Raw genomic sequence first — 19,293 nt, forward strand, 5'->3', positions numbered from 1 at the left:
TGCATGGGACTGCAATGAGAAGCCTGGTGTAACGGGTCTGAGAGCTAAGTTTTCCCTGTATACAATTCGATTTCATTTCCATTACACCATACTATACAGTGGTAAACCTTAACCTCAGGAGTTTTTCAGGTATTCTGCAGGAACAGGGTGTGGTACTGTTTCTCCGGAGGTGTGGACTCTAGCGCCCCCTTGAAGGCGCTCATGTTTGGAAACCATCTGAATTCCACAGTCCGGTTTTTTATGTGTAATAGGTGTAATGGTGACGCATGCTTTATTCACAGGTCCATAGGAACAGTGACGTAACTGTGTGAATGGTTGGCTGTCAACAAAGCGCAAACCGTACTGTTTTAGGGGTTCATACATTTGTCGATTGACGCTAAAAGCTTTCATTGGGAGTAGGATTTGATTTGATACGCTTGTTTGTTTGACTACACTGTTTAAAGTAATTACATTTTATACCTAAAACATGTAAATGACAGGGATTGGTATTAACCCGTGTTTTGCTTACATTATATTCTAACTGACGAGAGTTCATTAGCAACGGAACCAAAGTTAAAGTAGACGTTTCACTGGGGCACAAGTCGTTGCCACAATTTACCGACGGGCTGGCTAATGCGCATGAATGGAATGATATTAGCATTTAAAGCCTTGATTTAGTAATGGAAACTATATGCAGAGAGTTCCATGTTAACATTTTTAGTTAATATCTGTCGATTAGAAGTGGGAAAAGATTTGCCTTAATTCAACTTTGTAGTGTAGAGCGGAAGCTAAGCAGTTAGCTACCAGCCTGAAACCACCAGTCAGTCTAACGTTAATATATCCGTTAGCTTCTTAGCCTGACGAGCTAGTGAGAGCTACTTCAACGACATAGAGCAAAAACGGAGTAAAAATGATTGAAACTGTATTTGACCTCCCGGTCGAAAATCAGATATTTTATGCTGTTTTGGGGTTTTCGTGGACAGTGTATCTATGGGAGGCATACCTTTCTTTCAGACAGGTAAGTTAGCCAATAATAGGCTAAAATACATTTATCCACGAGTATCAAAGTGATAAATACATCTTGTAAAAGTTGGAATGAGAGGAATATATAAAGGTCACTTAACACATTGTTTTACAGTTCTGATATAAATACATTGGTATTATGACCACTGACATGACCTTTTCAAATATCTACATACAGAGCATGTACATTTTACAAAATGTCTATACAAAGTAAATGTTTAATAGTATATAGATTTTTATTGTTTAATCCAGTTTATATAACGTGTCACACTTAATTATAATACATTTAAACATTTAGGAATAAGTATGCCACTCTGTACTTTCTGAATTGCAAAACTCTTCTGTTTTCTTATCAAGTTTGGTGAAAGTGCAGTGAACTGGCAATAGCTGGGTTTCCTCTAGAAACAGGAATTGAGGCAGAACATATTGCAGAAAAGGCTGCATGAGAAGTGAGAATTAGTATAAGTATTAGACTGGATTAGTCAAGTGTGTAGACAAGAACTTGACTGCATGTTTTCCTAGATCTCACTGTGCCAGATGAGGTGCAGACAGGGCATTTGCTGGTAGGTAAATAGCCCTAGCTTACACGTGTAAGTACATTTAAATAGATTATCACTGTAACTGAAAAGAATAAACTAGGTTTGAATAATTACAATATTGTTAATAGCAGGTTGCTTCACACCCCATGCAAAAGTGCAAGGCAGCGTTGGAGAAAAAAAAACACGATGGGTATGTCTTGCAAAGCTGTAGTTAAGCACTAGAGCTGAAAAAATGAAAACTTGAATAGGCTAAAGAAGTGCTTTTTGAATTAAACATTTGGGCAATCACTGAGCTCTCTCTCTTTCACAGAGGACGATATACAGGACAACTACACATGTGCCACAGGAGCTAGGGAAGATCATGGATTCTGAAACATTTGAGAAGTCACGTCTTTATCAGCTAGATAAAAGCAACTTCAGCTTTTGGTCTGGACTCTATTCTGAGACTGAAGGGACGGTAAGAACAACCAGTACATTGTAAGATTTCAAATTAAGCTTTTTACTGAGAATGTGATACCTTGTTTGACCACAAAAGGGTCAACCCTTTCTGTCAGTGTCTTCACTTTTTTGTATTTGTCTCGCCAGGAATGTTATTCATTGAGATTTCATTGACTTTTAGTTGATCTTGCTTCTGGGTGGAATCCCGTTTCTGTGGAGTATTGCAGGAACTCTCATAGCTCGCTTTGGATTCAGTTCAGAGTACGAGATCACACAGTCTCTTGTGTTCCTAATGCTCGCCACCCTGTTCAGTGCCTTTACTGGCCTTCCCTGGAGTTTGTACAACACATTTGTCATTGAGGAGAAGCATGGCTTTAATCAGCAGGTAACTGTTTGAGGCTTGAAATGTGGCTTTTAAATATTTGTAGTTTGCTTCTTCAGAACTGCAGATGTCATGAGCTTGATTATATCCTTTTGTATAATCCAATATTGTTTACATTAGTTACATGATCTTCCTTTTAGACATTGGGATTCTTCCTCAAGGATGCTATAAAGAAGTTTGTCGTGACCCAGTGTATCCTGCTGCCTGTGACCTCACTGCTTTTGTACATTATCAAGATTGGTGGAGACTATTTTTTCATCTATGCCTGGCTGTTTACTCTGGCTGTCTCTCTGGTCAGTGTTGCATTCACATTAGCAGCTGTGAAACAATGTGTTAACTAAGAAAAAGGCATTTTTACCTAATAGAGAATGTGTAGTTTGGTTATAAGGGAGTGACCCCAAAGTATTACTCAAACTCTCAAGATCAATTGTTATATTGTAGGTGGTTGTTTGAGCCTACCAATTCACTATATCCTCTTCTGTGTTCTCAGGTACTTGTAACCATCTATGCTGATTACATAGCTCCCCTGTTTGACAAGTTTACTCCCTTGCCAGAAGGAGAGTTAAAAACCGACATTGAGGCTATGGCCAAGAGTATAAGCTTCCCCCTCACTAAGGTTTATGTTGTAGAAGGTAAAGCTGAACCTATAATGCATCCATATCTCAGTGTGTTAAAATGTTCTGACAAGTTTGCTGTACAGTAGGTACACAATTTAAAATAACATGTTTTACATATTTCCAGGTTCCAAGCGATCATCACACAGCAATGCATATTTTTATGGGTTCTTCAAAAACAAGCGTATTGTGCTGTTTGATACGCTGCTGGAGGACTACTCACCTCTCAACAAGACTGGAGAGCCACAGCCTGAGCAGCCAGAGAGTGATGACACATCCAACGAGTCAAAAGCCAAGCCAAAGGTTACATAGTCATGAGATTGTTCGGGAAAAGTTCTTAATAGATATACAGATATAAACCAGGGATCTTTTACATGTTTTTGTTTCCTAAGCTGGGAATCCTTTTGTGCCTTGCTCTAACAGTACACACAACATGTAATGGATGATTCAGCTCAAAATATGAGATCATCTATCATGTTTCTTATTGATTTTGTACTATTTTTCTTTAAATGCATGAACATTGTTCTCTCAAATATTTGCACAGAACAAGAAACAAGGATGCAACAACCCAGAGATCCTTGCCGTTTTGGGTCATGAGCTCGGCCATTGGAAGCTTGGCCACACCATCAAGAATATCGTCATCAGTCAAGTGAAAGAATTTTATTTTGTTTTTAGCTGTTTTTTTTTTTTTTTTAAGATTTTGGCACAATACACACAAGCTTGCCTGATTTTTAAATCTGACCACATATAAAAATTCAGCTGTTCAGTTGATATGCAGAGAACACCTGCTGACTGTGTTCTTTTTTCAGATGAATTCCTTCCTGTGCTTCTTCCTGTTTGCTGTCCTGATTGGACGTAAGGAGCTGTTTGTAGCTTTTGGCTTTACTGACAACCAACCCACATTAATAGGCTTGATGATTATCTTCCAGTTCATCTTCTCACCATACAATGAGGTGGGTATAGGATGCAGAAACACAACAAATCACAACATATCTTCACAACTTCATATTTGCATTTTGTCTTTGCAGCTCCTGTCCTTCTGTCTAACGGTCTTGAGTCGCAGGTTTGAGTTTCAGGCAGATGCCTTTGCACGTAGCATGGGCAAAGCCTCTGAGCTCTACTCTGCTCTCATCAAGCTCAACAAGGACAACCTGGGCTTCCCTGTAGCTGACTGGTTGTTTTCCATGTGGCACTATTCCCACCCTCCCCTCCTGGAGCGCCTCAGAGAGCTGGGCAATGTGAAGCAGGACTGACGTGGCTGGAAGGGGGAGCAGCGTCCGCTGCCTCCTCCAAAGGGCCTCCGCAGACCACTCTTGGTTCTGTGATCCACCCTGGTCTTTTTCTACCTATTGCCCCCACACATCTTGTTTTATCTTGTTTTAGTCTTCACTTGCCATACTTTTCATTTTGTTCCCTTTAGCCTTTGTTTTAAACCAAAACAAAACATATCAATGCAAGGCAGCCTAAACAGTTGTAAGCCTAACCTGAAGTCTCTGCTTTTTATTTAAAGACACCTAATGTCCACTTGCCATGAGCAGTGCATCTGTGAAAGAGCATGCAAATTTTTTTTACGCTTATGAGTTGTTTGAGCTTACAGTATAATGATCTAAAAAAAAAAAGGATATTTCATGTCCACTCTAGGCAATGCTTTTTGCAGATCCCCACAGCGCACTTGGCTTGTCCTTCAAATGCAACTGTGGCTTTTTTAGTAGTATCCCCAGGCAAGCACAAGAGACCATATAAATGTAGTTATGAACTCAAATTCTCAACTTTGCAAGATGAACTAAGTAGATGCTTTATCAGTAAAAAGAGTGCCTCAAATTATCCTTTTTTTGTTTTGTTTGTTCAAATAATGGATATTTTATGAACAAAACAATCCAGAAAATCAATTTAGGTTGCACTTGTGATTTCTTTTTCTTTTTTTTTTTTTTTACATGCCTTGATGGGGGTAGTTTTATTCTCCTGAAACACTTGCTTGTCAACAAGGGTCCAGTTGTAACTGTACATATGTAACTTTGATTAGTAGAGTAATAACATATGAAGTGAATTTTGGGGAAAAAAATGTTGAATGTGATTTGAAATTTTAAGTTGACATGGTGTTACTTAGTTTGATCTGTTGGATTTTGGGCCCAGTGTTGCCTAGCAAGTGAAATATTTATAGAGGACTTGGAGGGGGTCTGTGAGGTTCCTTTCACCACATAAGCCAGCATTTGGTTTGTTTGAAGAGGAGACTGTATACTTTTATTTCCAGCATTGAATAAAATTCTCAAAAGCATTTCTGTCCTAAGTGCTATTTTCAAAATATACATTTAAATAGTTTCTGAGCATTTCTTGTAGAACACCATTTATGACATTTAATTTTAGTATTTTTGTGACAAGACTGGTTTAAGTTTTATGCTAGTAATAACAGTAATTCGGCACATTTTCTTATTTAATTATGTGCACATTGTGTTTTCTTAGACTTCAGTTAAATCTGAATTTGCTGTCTTGGGTCTCTTGTGTGTGAATATGTTGTAATTCATTATTTGCAAAGGGAAATGTTTTAGTAGTTTCTTCACATACAGATAAAAAATAATGTGCAGTCAATTATGTAAAAAGCTCAATAGACTTAAAAGGTTACATTTAAAAGCTTTACATAGTTAAAATAAAAGCAAGTCTTTGGTAGAATAAATAAATGCATACTGTAAATAAGATGAAGCTGTAGGCCTGCAGGTATCTTTCGTTGAAAGCATCTATCGTATGCTTTTTCTTGTAGTTTTACATTAAAGAACTAACAAATAGACTGAAGTTTACTGAAGAGTATTTTGTTAAGATCACAAATAAATTGCAGTTATAAGGTAAATTCTGTCTGTAAATAACAAATTTATACATTCCTTATGAACGTCTGCTCAACGGCTACGAAAAAACTTACAATATCGCGGTATCACGTTTTCTTTGAGACGATACCATTGTTTTTTTAAAAAAGGGTCCTCCCTTTTTTAAAAAAAATGTATTGGCATTGTATTTTCTTCTTATTCTAGTTCAAATCTTGGAAGTATATAAAATGCATCTCATAGCATTTTGTCAATCAAATCACTATACCATTATCATTGAAGAATTTCCGTTTCTTATTGCACCAATGTATTGTTCGTGTCATCACCCCTGTTATCTCTGTAATGGCTTCTTCCTGTGGTCTTCCGTAATTTCGTGGACAAGGGCAAGCTTCCACAGTCACTGCTGTTTTCGTATATGAGAGATAATGATGGCGAGGTTTTTGAGGCCTAACATCAGAAATTTTGTCACTACACAGCTGAGAATGTCATCCGACCAGGTAAGATACGACTTCTAAACGCATCAGTCGATTAAACCACTAATATTTAAAGGCGTTTAATTGTCAGTAATACAAAATAAATCTGCGTTAGCTTCATAGCTTTGCCTGACGTACAACTACTGGTGACATGATTATAGGTCAGTAGTAGTAACATTGGTGATAGTAATGTTAGTAATATTTAACACAGTAGTGATAATCTGTTGTAATGCTATTGTAGAGCTTTGAACACAATTGCAACAATGCTCAGGTAGGTTAGCTGCGTTTCATTTAAATTACATCATGTTTTGTCAACATAGCACACCAGTAGTTGCTTGTCAGACCAATTATAGCCTGAAAGTAAATCAGCCTTATGAATTATTTTGTCCTCTGTGGTTTTAGTTGTTCTTGGTTATGGAACTCTTTGTAGTCTCATCCCAAAACCTCTCTATTATCACCAGGCAAACAAAGAAGAGATCTCCCCACCTTTGTGAAATAGCCTTAATCTTGAACTTAAAACTTTTTTTTTTTTTTACAGGGATCAACTGATGCTAGTATATAATATACAGAGAAGTCTAGATAACACAAGCTGACAAGTATAACTAGGAAAAAGCATACCACAAAACAAAGCTGAAAAAACAGTTGAAATAGCTGAAAGTTTTGCTTTTGCTGATAAGCTGAAACAAAATGTTGCTGACTTAGTATATACTGCTTAGGCAAACTTCAAAGCCAGTTACCCTTGAAAACTGCCAGGGCAATAATTTTATGTAATGACACAATTGGAAAGTATAAAGGTATAACAATCTTAAAAAGTACAAAAGATATTAAAAAGCTGTATACAAGGAATAATGTCCTTTATAAGCTGAACGTTTTGAAGTTTGTTGTTTCTAGCTGAAAGTAAGTCAAAGTAGTTAGCCACCAAATAAATGTCTGAAAAAAGGAAGTTATGAGAGTAAGTTAATAACAATAATATTACTAAAGATTAGGATATCATTATTTTTAATGATCCACCATTTTCAGTAGATGAACTATTGAATATAAAGTCTCTTGTTTCTTAATATGTACAGAGTAATTATAACTAGTTGCTAAATGTATATACTGTTTTAAGTTAATTCTCTTTGGATCACTAATCTGTTCTACTTTAGTTGGGTGAGCTGGGAAAAGGTGCAGGCAAAGGTGGTGGAGGCGGAGGGTCTATCCGAGAAGCAGGTGGAGGCATGGGGAAGAGGCAGGCTGCTGAGGAGGAGATGTATTTCAAGTAAGTTTCTTTTTTTCACAGCAACCAATTATAGACAAAGAGTGTTAACTTTAACTCTCATAGTATGTAACTTTTAAAAAAAATTGCATTTTACTAGAACTATGCTCCAAAACATATATTGAAATGGAGGGCAGTCACAGTCTTGGACACTTTGAACACCACTGTCTGCACTGTAGATATGTGCATCTAAAGATTTTTGAGCAGGATTTGCCCTTCTAACCAATCAACAAGCAAACAAAGTATTTATGCTTGATTAGTATGTTATAGGGCATTTATTGTAATTTCATAAAAAGCATTAAGTGCTGAGCAGACAGTGATGAATCAAAGCAGACCAGAAAGCACAATTGCTGGGCTGAGTAGAATCAATTAATTCTGAATCTCATGCTAAGTTGCATATTGCAAATTTAATCACAGACCCAAGCATAAAAGTCACATTTTTTCTGACCCCTGCTTCCTGTTTATTCTACATGTTATTACCTGTTGATTCTGTCTGCACATAAGACGTAAGGAGCAGGAGCAGTTGGCTGCATTGAGACAGCACCACCAGGAGGAAATTGATCACCACAAAAAGGAGATTGAACGTCTGCAGCGCGAGATTGACCGCCACAAGGGAAAGATTAGGAAGCTTAAACATGACGACTGAATGAACTCTTCCCAAGAAAAGTTCCAAAATTTGTCACCATCACAGCCGAGCACTTCGAGTGAATTCTCTGATCGCTGCATGTACTGTGTCACCAGGCCAGTCATGAATGCTTGGCTGGTTGCTCTGTAAAACTTTTGAAAGTTAATAAAGCTATTCAAAAAATTATTATTGTTTTCATTGCTTGCTGTGATACAACTTTTTCAGCTGTTTCCCCCTTTTTCAGTCAACATGCGGTATTGCTTTATATGTAAACATCTTCTTGTGTGATGCATAGGCTTAAATTTATAATTTAGTAATTTTGACAGGTGCCTTAATAGGAAACTATAATGCTGAAATGACCTTGATCAGGGCCTGGCTGCAGTACAACTTGCAGGTAAGGCTTTCTAAGGCCTAAATTATAAATAATAATTTCATGCTGACCTCTGCCTTCACTGTTCTTTCACAGTTAATTTTTTGTGTTCATTGTTAACACTTAATGCTTTTTATCTGCACATAAGATGAACAGAGCAGCGGCAGCTTGCTAAACTAAAAGAGCACCATGAGGAGAATTTTAACAAGTTTACAAACAAGTTTCCTGTAGACTAGAAAAAATAAAAATTGGACAAAAATAACGTTATCTTTCTACAGTTCATATAAGACCATCTTAAATGAACTGACTACAAACAGCATACAGTAATGTATTAAAATACAGCACAGATACTCTGCTGAACAGGTCCCAGTTTAATGTTTAAGTAAAGCCTGGAGTTAGTTAACGCTGACGAAAAAAAAAACATGGAGAGTATACAATATTTTGAGACATAACTAAATCGGAATTGCTGCAATGCTACTATAATGTCTCAAACTACTCTAGCGGTGGCGATGGTACATGTCTGCAGCGGACTATATCTGCGCACTGCCCCTGAGAAAGAAGTGTACATGTCGTCACTTCCTTCTGCCCCTGCCTTTTACTACGAGCAACCCCGTCTGTCTTTCTTTTCGCACGTCATGGCGGACCGGTTCAATAAGGTGAGGGACCGCTGCGGGATAATAATCGCTTTTTGGCATTTTGATCAAAGAATAAAACGGCTTATATATTTAAGCTACATGCAAAACCAGTGGGACAACTAATTATAAACGTGATTCTGCTCTGCGTTTCTAAAAAGGTGGATTTTGAAACCGTTTAGAGATTGCTAGCTGTAGCACAGTGGACATGCCTTCATCATGGCAGCTTCCTTGCCGTTAGCTTACTCGCTTAAACTAGTGTTACCTACATGAAACTAAGCCCGGGTAACGGATCAGCGAAGTTATTATAATTTCTTACGTAGCTTTATATTCTTAATATAAAATATGAGTGTTTTCTTTGCTTACCCACGTTATCGGGTCTGAGTTCCAGTTAGTCTTAACGTCTCAGCATGGTTAGATGTTTATGCTAAGCTAACGCTATTTGTCAACCGGCAACACGATAGTAGTGTGTTAGGTATTGTAGAGCTGTATGGAGCGAACAGTGCGGTTATCCAATATGTCAGTGAAGATTCTCAGTCATTCAGGTTCGTCTATCCGAATATTAAATCATATCAACTGGACTTCTCTATCTTGGTTAGAAACGTTTCCCTACTTAGCCATATAGCTTCTTGGATAAGTAGCGAAACGTTTGTAACAAAAAAAAGTCCAAATGACATGTTAAACCATCCGTAACGGTTATCCAAGTTGTATAAGTTGAGTAGCATTGACGTTGTGTTTAAACTCCTAGTTAATTTAACGTTTTATGGCAAACGTGACTCTTAAACTCTGAGCCATCCTTCAGAATTGGGTGATGTACCTGTCCCGCAAAATAAAAATGTGTATATTGGTTAGAGTTTACATTAACAATAAAACTATTCTTCTAAACCTGCAGGTTCTGCTGCTTGATGGCAGGGGCCATCTGCTTGGCCGCCTTGCTGCCCTTGTGGCTAAACAGGTTCTGCTGGGTAAGTTTTAGAATTATGTGCCAAAATTGTGAATGTTGAGTAAAGATTCTGCTAAAGCTATGGATACAGGCTCCATGAATGCCATATTCATATATCATATCATATCATATCATATATTCAGCTTCTGTGTTGTCTGTGATGATCAGGTATCCACCTTGCTTGAGTTTAACGACCATGAAAAAAAAACTCACATGCACTACCATCTGAGACAGAACACAAATCTTTCACATGGCTATTTTTGCTAAGACATTGTTACATTTTTATTTATTTTATTATTTTCATTTTCAGGACACAAAGTAGTGGTGGTAAGATGTGAAGGTATTAACATCTCTGGCAACTTCTACCGCAACAAGTGTAAGTACAGCATATGTCTTCAAGTGAGCCTTTTTTATGTTTTTTAAAAATGCTTGTTGTCAATGATGTTTTACCTCAATATTTCGAGTTTCATTGACCATGAGAATACCTTACATGCACTACCATCTGAGACATCAGCATTACATACTGGGGTAATCTTTTTATTGCTTAATGACAGAAGTATTAATAACTCTCCTAAAATTTCTTTCTGCAGTGAAGTACCTGGCCTTTCTGCGCAAGAGGATGAACACCAATCCCTCCCGTGGACCTTACCACTTCAGAGCTCCCAGCAGGATCTTCTGGAGGACTGTTAGAGGTAAGATTGTAGCATGGATACCTTCTCACACGAGCACAAAAGAATCTTCTATTGAGAATGGAATAACAGTTATATGAACAGTGGACACATTTACTGTAAATGAAATTGATTCATGCAAATGTGGCACATTAGAGATCCAACTTGCTATGCTACTTGAGCACCTTGCTGACTGCTATAGTGGTGACAGGACAGCTAAAATTTAAGGAAATCCAGTGGTGCAATTTTAAGTCCTCACACCTACAAAAATATAAAATATCAATTAAAAGAACAACTTAAGTACATTAATTTTAAATCGGCAAAAAGATGCAGCTAACAAAGGTGCAAGAGCATCAGCAGCAAAATCAGGTGCCTGTATTTATTTGTCCCAGCACAAGGTGTAAGTTGCTTGACAGTGATGAGCTCTTTATCCTAAATCTGATCATCGATTGATGAAACATACTTTTACGGATCTGATTGCTGAGTTGAGTATTGGTGTACGTTTGTGCTTGGACAAAACAGTTGATAGAGCTCCAGTGGTTCGTCCTTGAACATAGATTGAACTTTGTCTTATATTTTTGTATCCTAAACAGGCATGCTGCCCCACAAAACCAAGAGGGGACAGGCTGCTCTGGAGAGGCTGAAGGTGTTTGATGGTATCCCCCCACCTTATGACAAGGTGATGAATCTCAAATAATAGGCAGTGGCCACATCGTATTTAAACTGTGTGGCCAATACATGTGCTTTTAACTGTGCTGTCTGTGATGTTGCTCTTTATCCCTTAACCTACCTTGTTTGAGTAATGACTTTGAAAAGAAACGATGTCTGAGACAGGCTGTCCTATCAGTGTTTAGGTCCTGTTTCTTTATCTGACTTCTGACTACTTTTATCTGGATTTTCCTCAACAGAGGAAGCGCATGGTTGTCCCAGCTGCTCTTAAGATTGTGCGTCTGAAGCCCACACGCAAGGTGAGCCTTAAATATGTAATCAAGGGTGGAATTAACGATTGCGTCGCAGTTCTGAGTAAAAATTTAAAAATTTGCTAGTAAATTTGCAGATTTTGTTAAATTTAATGCTTCGGTCCTCTAACCACAACAGTTCTTACTTGACAGAGATGAGCTCTTTATCCCGAAACTGATAATCTTTTGATGAGAAGTTTTACGGATCTGATTACTGAGTCAAGTCAGGGATGTTGTGCCTTCAGTCGAAGCTTTAAATGTTTATACTTTGATGCAGCTTTATGCCATTTAAAGAAAATGATTTGGCAAAAAGTCACAAGTCTATAAATTAATATATGGTGTATCAAACTTAGATTTTTAGATGGTGGTGATGAAAATATAACCTTTTTGTCAGTGATTCATATTGAAACATGCTGATTTTCTACTCCCTTCAGTTTGCCCTCCTTGGCCGCCTGGCCCATGAGGTTGGCTGGAAGTACCAGGCTATTACAGCCACCCTGGAAGAGAAAAGGAAGGAGAAGGCCAAGCTCCGCTACACCAAGAAAAAGACACTGATCAAGCTGACCAAGCAGGCAGAGAAGAACGTCGAGGGCAAAATTGCAAAGTACACAGATGTTCTTAAACAATATGGAGTTCTTGTCTGAGAATATTCTCTGGCCATTAAAGAAATAAATGTTTATACAAAGTGTGTGGACTTATTCATTATCACTGAAGGCACTCACGGGAGTTAATTTGTAGTCAAACACATCTTAATAGTGAGTGTATCTTATCAAATTGGTGTTATTAAGCAGGGACACTTAATTTGCCAAGACTTTGCTTTGAATATATATAATTAACATTTGAGTTGTGTTCAAGAAATATGACGGTTGAGCTTTACGTGGTTTAATATGTACTTGAATGCAATTTAACTGTATTGCCACATCCCTGATTTTAAAAAAATGCACATTTTTAAAACCGTAGCACTTAATTCACTGCTGTAGCTTCAGTAAAATAATGTGTACCAATAATGCGGCGTAGTAATTTAGTTGCAGCACAGATGGTAATTTGCAACAATCTGCTTGACAAACTCCAAGCTAAAAGTACATAATATATACTGTATATCGACTTTGCTTTCAGTAGCCTGATTAAAATCTACATCATGAAAATTGTCAAAGAAAATAAGCATTAAGGGAAACATTGTTTCAGACAAGGTGTTTTTAATGTTATACTAACCCTTAATTTTAATACTTGTATCATAGAGCTAAGTCAAGCAGGAATAAGACCATATAAAAAGCTACCAACAACTAAATTCTTTTAGCTGTTTATACATTTCTTTTTGTACCTTTTAATATCAGTTTTCCATCTGTTTCACTATTTTGCAGTTTTTGTAGGTAAATTTCACTCTTCTGTTCTTAAAAAGAGTTGGTTGCTGTAGTATTTATTTTACTTAGACGAGTTATACGCCAGAATTACAACCGTGCATTTAAATAATTGCATTTAAATGACTTTCTTTTGCTACTGCAGTTCATGCTTTATAGCAGCTGGGGTCAGTGTTGTGCGAAGTAAATTTGGAAACATGATTTAAGCCTTCTTACTAAATGCCTTGCATTAAGAAAACACTGATTACCAAACATGAACACCAAAAGAGAAATTTGAGCTTTTTTCTGTTCACTTGTTTTGAAATCAAAGAAGAAAATAGATCACCACCCTTGAGAATCGACTCAGTTTTACCCTTGAGAATCGAGTCATTTTAAAATTGACGAATTATGAATCAAACAATTTAAGATCCTGTTAAAATAGACTACCTCTACATTAATATGGTTTTAAGTCATCTTCCAGACAATACAGTCAATTCAATTAAATGTAAAAAGTAATCAAACAAAGATTTGTTTCTTAATTAATTTTTTTAGATGCAAATTCCTCCTGGGTGGTTTGAAATAATCTAATCAATTCAGCTGCACATTTGTACTAAATAACTGACATTATGGAAGAAAATGAACCCCAACTTTTTGTTGAGTTTTCCATACTTCCATACTTTTCCATATTTCCTCAACCTAAAATAGGTGAGAAGCCAAGGTTATTACCAACAACATTACTTGCTCTTTGTCTTGCTTTTATTAATCATCAGTGATCCAAATGTCTTCCTGGGGCCAGAGCAGGCGACGTTGAATCATATTTGAAACTCCTGGCTAAGGATAAACGTAAATACAGTAATATTATTATTCACGTGGGAGTTAATGACGCCCGATTACGCAAATCGGAGGTCACTAAAATGAATATTGAATCGGTGTGTAACTTTGCCAAAACAATGTCGGACTCCGTAATTTTCTCTGGCCCCCTTCCAAATCTGACCAGTGACGACATGTACACCCGCATGTCGTCATTCAACCGCTGGCTGTCTAGGTGGTGTCCAGCAAACGATGTGGGCTACATAGACAATTGGAAACGTTTTGGGGGAAAACCTAGGCTGATTAGGAGAGATGGCATCCATCCTACTTTAGATGGTGCAGCTTTCTTATCCAGAAATATGGCTGGTTTTATTAAACAACCAAAAGTATGACAATCCAGAGTTGAGCCTAGGATGCAGAGATCCAGTCCTACACGCCTCTCTGCAGTGTCCTTACAACCGTTACCCCCCCACAACTCCCACATACCTATAGAGACTGTGTCTGTTCCCCGACCTAAATTACATAAAGTAAATATGACAACAAGAGGAGTTAATCATAATAACCTAATAAAAGTTAAGACTACTCCTCTTACAGAACAAAACCCCAAAACTATTAAATGTGGATTATTAAATATCAGATCTCTCTCTTCTAAATCTCTGTTAGTAAATGACTTAATAAGTGATCATCATTTCGATTTACTTTGTCTCACTGAAACTTGGTTGCAGCAGGAAGAATATGTCAGTTTAAATGAGTCAACCCCGCCAAGTCATATTAATTATCATGTTCCTAGAAGCACAGGCCGAGGTGGAGGAGTTGCAGCAATCTTCCATTGTAGCTTATCAATAAACCCTAGACCTAAACATAGTTATAACTCATTTGAGAGCCTTACTCTTAGCCTTTCACACCCAAACTGGAAAACTCAAAAACCACTATTATTTGTTATCGTGTACCGTCCTCCAGTCCCTTATTCAGAGTTTTTGATAGAATTTTCTGATTTTTTATCTGATTTAGTGCTTAGTACAGATAAAGTCATTATAGTGGGTGACTTTAACATTCATGTAGATGCTGACAGTAACTGCCTGAGCACTGCGTTTAATTCATTATTAGATTCAATTGGTTTTTCCCAAAATGTAAATAAACCCACTCACTGTTTTAGTCACACGTTAGACCTTGTCCTTACGTATGGAATTGAAGCGGATAATTTAACCATATTTCCTCACAACTCTCTTCTGTCTGACCATTTTTTAATAACATTTGAATTTACAATAACGGACTATATAGCAGTTAGGGAAAAATTCCACTATAGCAGATGCTTAAGTGAAAAAGCTGTCAACAAATTTAAAGAAATTATTTCTTCATCATTTGCTTCACCATATGTTAATACACTGGAAAGTAGTCTCCTTAATGTTACTCCTGCACAAGTAGATTATCTTGTTGATAATTCTGCAGCCTCACTATGTACAATACTCGATAGTGTTGCCCCTCTAAAAAAGAAAGCAAGTAAACCAGCAGAGGTGATCTCCATGGTATAGTTCACAAACACGCAACTTAAAACAGGAAACACGAAAGTTAGAAAGGAAGTGGCGTTCCAGAAAGTTAGAAGAATCTCATTTAGCCTGGAAAAATAGTTTCAAAATGTCCAAAAAAATAAAATGTACAAAAAAGCTCTCAGTGATGCCAGAACAGCACATTATTCATCATTAATAGAAGAAAACAAGAACAACCCCCGGTTTCTGTTCAGCACTGTAGCCAGGCTGACTAAGAGCCATAGTTCTGTTGAGCCTACTATTCCCTTAACTTTGAGCAGCAATGACTTCATGACCTTCTTTATGAATAAAATTGTAGCTATTAGAGAACGAATTCACCAGATCCTTCCCCCCAAAATTACAGATAATTCTTCATGTACAGCAGTGCTAGAGTCATCGATAAGGCCCCACTCCCTGTTAGACTGCTTTTTACCCATATATCTCTCTGAGCTAACTTCAATTATTACCTCATCTAAACCAGCAACCTGTCTGCTAGACCCTATTCCAACTAAGCTGCTCAAGGAAGCTTTACCCTTAATAGATACATTCATATTAGATATCATAAATCTATCTTTAGAAACAGGCTATGTACCACAGGCCTATAAGGTAGCTGTAATTAAACCATTACTTAAAAAATCCTGTCTTGACCCAGGTGTTTTAGCCAATCACAGACCAATATCTAATCTCCCCTTTATTTCTAAAATAATTGAAAAGTAGTCGCAAAACAAGTATGTGATCACCTTCATAGGAATAATTTGTATGAAGACTTTAAGTCAGGATTTAGAGTTCATCATAGTACAGAAACAGCACTGGTAAAAGTCACCAACGATCTTCTCATGGCCTCAGATACTGGACTCATCTCTATACTTGTTCTGTTAGATCTTAGTTCTGCATTTGATACCATTGATTATAACATTTTATTACAGAGACATGGAACATGAAATTGGAATTACAGGAACTGCACTAGGTTGGTTTAAATCTTATCTATCTGATAGATTTCAATTTGTTCATGTTAATGATGAATCCTCCATGCACACAAAGGTTAGCTATGGAGTTCCACAAGGTTCTGTGTTAGGACCAATACTTTTTACTTTATATATGTCTCCTTTAGGCAACATTATTAGAAAACACTCCATAAATTTCCACTGTTATGCTGATGATACCCAGCTATATTTATCTATGGAACCAGATGAAAATAATCAGTTAATAAAGCTTCAAGCATGCCTAAAAGACATAAAGGCTTGGATGTCCCACAATTTTTTTACTTTTAAACTCAGACAATACTGAAGTCATAGTATTTGGGCCCAAAAATCTCAGAGATATGATGTCCAACCATATTGTTACACTAGATGGCATAAGTCTGGCCTCCAGTACTACTGCAAGGAACCTTGGAGTTATTTTTGATCAGGATCTGTCCTTTAACTCACATATAAAACAAATCTCTAGAACAGCCTTCTTCCACCTACGGAACATTGCCAAAATTAGGAGCATCCTGTCTCAAAGTGATGCCGAAAAACTGGTCCATGCATTTGTTACCTCTAGGTTGGACTACTGTAATTCCCTACTTTCAGGATGCCCCAGTAACTCCCTAAAGAGCCTGCAATTAATCCAAAATGCTGCAGCAAGAGTGCTGACTGGAACCAGCAAGAGAGATCATATTTCACCTTCACTAGCTTCTCTCCATTGGCTTCCAATTAAATGTAGAATAGAATTTAAAACCCTGCTTCTTACATATAAAGCTCTGAATGGTCAGACATCATATTTAGAAGACCTCATAGCACCATATCATCCCAGTAGACCACTTCGCTTTCAGAATGCAGGCCTACTTGTGGTTCCCAGAATTTCCAAAAGTAGAATGGGAGGTAGAGCCTTTAGCTATCAAGCTCCTCTCTTGTGGAACCAGCTACCAGTTCAGATTCGGGAAGCAGACACCCTCCCTACTTATAAGTCTCGGCTTAAAACCTTCCTTTTTAATAAAGCATATAGTTAGTTATAGTTATGCTGCCATAGGCTTAGACTGCTGGGGGACCCACCCCCCAATGCACTGAGCTCCTTTCCTCCTCTTGACCATCTCTCCTCTCCTCTCCTCTCATCCCCCAATTGTCACCACTGTATGTCATTAACTCTGTGTGTTCTCTCCCGTAGTTGTCTTTGTCCTCCTCTGTCCCCCTCTCTCTGTCCCTTTCTGCAGGTGTCCCCCGGCTTTGAAGCTGTGTGTCTTCCAGCGTGAAGCTACTGGTCCTACCAATCTGCCCGATTTTTTGTTGTTGCTTTTTGTTGCTCTGTTCTTTTCTCTCTCCCCTTTCCACTCACCCCAACCGGTCGAGGCAGATGGCCGTCCACCCTGAGCCTGGTTCTGCTGGAGGTTTCTTCCGTTAAAGGGAGTTTTTCCTCTCCACTGTTGCCTATGGCTTGCTCCAGGGGGAATTGTTGGGTTCTCTTTATATATCTTTATAATCTTGACTTTATTCTGTAAAGTGCCCTGAGATGACTTTGTTGTGAATTGGCGCTATATAAATAAAGTTGAATTGAATTGAAATGAATTGATCCGATCCATAAAATGAGTAGCATGTTTTGTTGTTTTTTTGGTTGGCTGAAAATATCATGAAAAGAGTAAATTGAGTAGTAAATTGACTAACCCCAAACCAGATTCCATAGCTCTGTCTGCTCTGACGAATGCTCACTGTGATTCACTTATCTGCACTGTCATGTGTGTTATACATGTACATTGAAGTATTTAAAAAATAAAGAAAAAGAAAAACTGACTGGTGCCCCCGCTCTGCTGTAGGGTGTGGCTGCAGGTTTATGTGTGGGGCTCTGTTCCTCAGCTTTTATGTCATTTTCACATGAAGGATTTCTAAACTGGAAGAGGAAAAATAACGTATTTTACAAGAAATAGTTAAAAAGGTAATACATTTTTTTTTCTTATCTTTATCCTGGGTTTCCTTGGAAGATTAAACAGGAGGAACGGCAGGTCTGTTTTTTTAATGAGGGGTGTCCTTGACCACAGATGTAGACTATAGGCCTCTTTAAGAGGTTATGAAATAAATCAAACGCATTGCAAGGTGATTAATGCGAAAAGAAAGGAAAAAGATTAGCTCTGCTATACAAAGGACGATGACAGTGGGTCCCTCCTTTTTGTCCAGATTGAAACGTCTCTACTACTGGATGAATTTCAATGAAATTTGGTTTTGTTATACTTGCACCTTAGCAGCTATTCTGACCCTGGATTTGCTTTATAGTCCCATCTTTGGGTTAAAATAGCCATTTAAAAAACACACTATGGGTTATGATGGTAACATATTGGTTATCCATCAATATTAGAGCACTGTGTTCATGTTGCTGCCCGATGTTAGTTCTTTGTTCTCAACACCACTGTGCTTGATTACACCCTCAGAGTAATGCTCAAAAAAATTGTTTCACCTTCAGAATAGTTTTTGTTCTGTCATGAATCAACATTTTGATTGCATGCAACTTCTGGCAAGGGGCCACAAATAAGTGTTGGTCAGCAACTCTTTACAGTAATATGATTACTAATTATTAATTATTACTAATCAAGATTGAACATTGTGGATCATTGTTTGTTCTCTGTGTTCCTAAGAGTTGGCTGGATTATTAATATCTGATCTTTGTCTTCAGTGGGTAGACCAGTCCAGGATATGTTTTTTTTTTGCCCTTTCAGCTTATCCCGTAAATTCAGGGTCGCCACAGCGGAACATTGTCTGCATGTTGATTTGGCACAGTTTTTACGCGGGATGCCCTTCCTGACGCAACCCAACCCAATTTCTACCGGGCTTGGAACATCAGTGCACAGCTGGGGATGGGAACGGGCTCTTGGGGGTTAAGTGTCTTGCCCAGAGACACTTCGACATATAGGGACTGGGGATCAAACCACTGACCCTGTGGT

At 37.8% G+C, this 19,293-nt stretch overlaps 3 protein-coding genes and 4 non-coding genes across 7 annotated transcripts; all 7 read left to right on the forward strand.

Annotated features, from left to right (window-relative positions):
• The first annotated feature begins 332 nt into the window (after positions 1-332).
• Positions 333-5,250, forward strand: zmpste24 (zinc metallopeptidase, STE24 homolog). The gene is made up of 9 exons (XM_067480256.1): positions 333-997; positions 1,852-1,998; positions 2,161-2,364; positions 2,502-2,654; positions 2,852-2,993; positions 3,103-3,278; positions 3,520-3,624; positions 3,785-3,928; positions 4,004-5,250. Exons 1-9 carry the CDS (start codon positions 890-892, stop codon positions 4,226-4,228), a joined length of 1,404 nt encoding a protein of 467 aa, XP_067336357.1. The 5' UTR covers positions 333-889; the 3' UTR covers positions 4,229-5,250.
• Positions 5,251-6,126: 876 nt separating this feature from the next.
• atp5if1b (ATP synthase inhibitory factor subunit 1b) lies at positions 6,127-8,327 on the forward strand. The gene is made up of 3 exons (XM_067480353.1): positions 6,127-6,285; positions 7,407-7,519; positions 8,021-8,327. The coding sequence occupies exons 1-3, from the start codon at positions 6,214-6,216 to the stop codon at positions 8,160-8,162; spliced, it is 327 nt and encodes a 108-aa protein (XP_067336454.1). The 5' UTR covers positions 6,127-6,213; the 3' UTR covers positions 8,163-8,327.
• A 678-nt stretch (positions 8,328-9,005) lies between these two features.
• rpl13a (ribosomal protein L13a) lies at positions 9,006-12,399 on the forward strand. Its single transcript, XM_067480352.1, has 7 exons — positions 9,006-9,167; positions 10,036-10,108; positions 10,397-10,462; positions 10,677-10,778; positions 11,348-11,433; positions 11,663-11,722; positions 12,148-12,399. Exons 1-7 carry the CDS (start codon positions 9,021-9,023, stop codon positions 12,355-12,357), a joined length of 744 nt encoding a protein of 247 aa, XP_067336453.1. The 5' UTR covers positions 9,006-9,020; the 3' UTR covers positions 12,358-12,399.
• Positions 10,237-10,321, forward strand: LOC137101999 (small nucleolar RNA Z195/SNORD33/SNORD32 family). The gene has a single exon (XR_010911156.1). It is a non-coding gene; the product is annotated as a small nucleolar RNA Z195/SNORD33/SNORD32 family (small nucleolar RNA).
• Positions 10,518-10,598, forward strand: LOC137102000 (small nucleolar RNA Z195/SNORD33/SNORD32 family). The gene has a single exon (XR_010911157.1). It is a non-coding gene; the product is annotated as a small nucleolar RNA Z195/SNORD33/SNORD32 family (small nucleolar RNA).
• Positions 11,165-11,241, forward strand: LOC137102004 (small nucleolar RNA SNORD50). The gene has a single exon (XR_010911161.1). It is a non-coding gene; the product is annotated as a small nucleolar RNA SNORD50 (small nucleolar RNA).
• LOC137102003 (small nucleolar RNA SNORD50) lies at positions 11,861-11,934 on the forward strand. The gene has a single exon (XR_010911160.1). It is a non-coding gene; the product is annotated as a small nucleolar RNA SNORD50 (small nucleolar RNA).
• Positions 12,400-19,293: the final 6,894 nt, after the last annotated feature.

Source organism: Channa argus, chromosome 16 (genome assembly GCF_033026475.1).
Source record: "Channa argus isolate prfri chromosome 16, Channa argus male v1.0, whole genome shotgun sequence".
Classification (NCBI taxonomy): domain Eukaryota; kingdom Metazoa; phylum Chordata; class Actinopteri; order Anabantiformes; family Channidae; genus Channa; species Channa argus.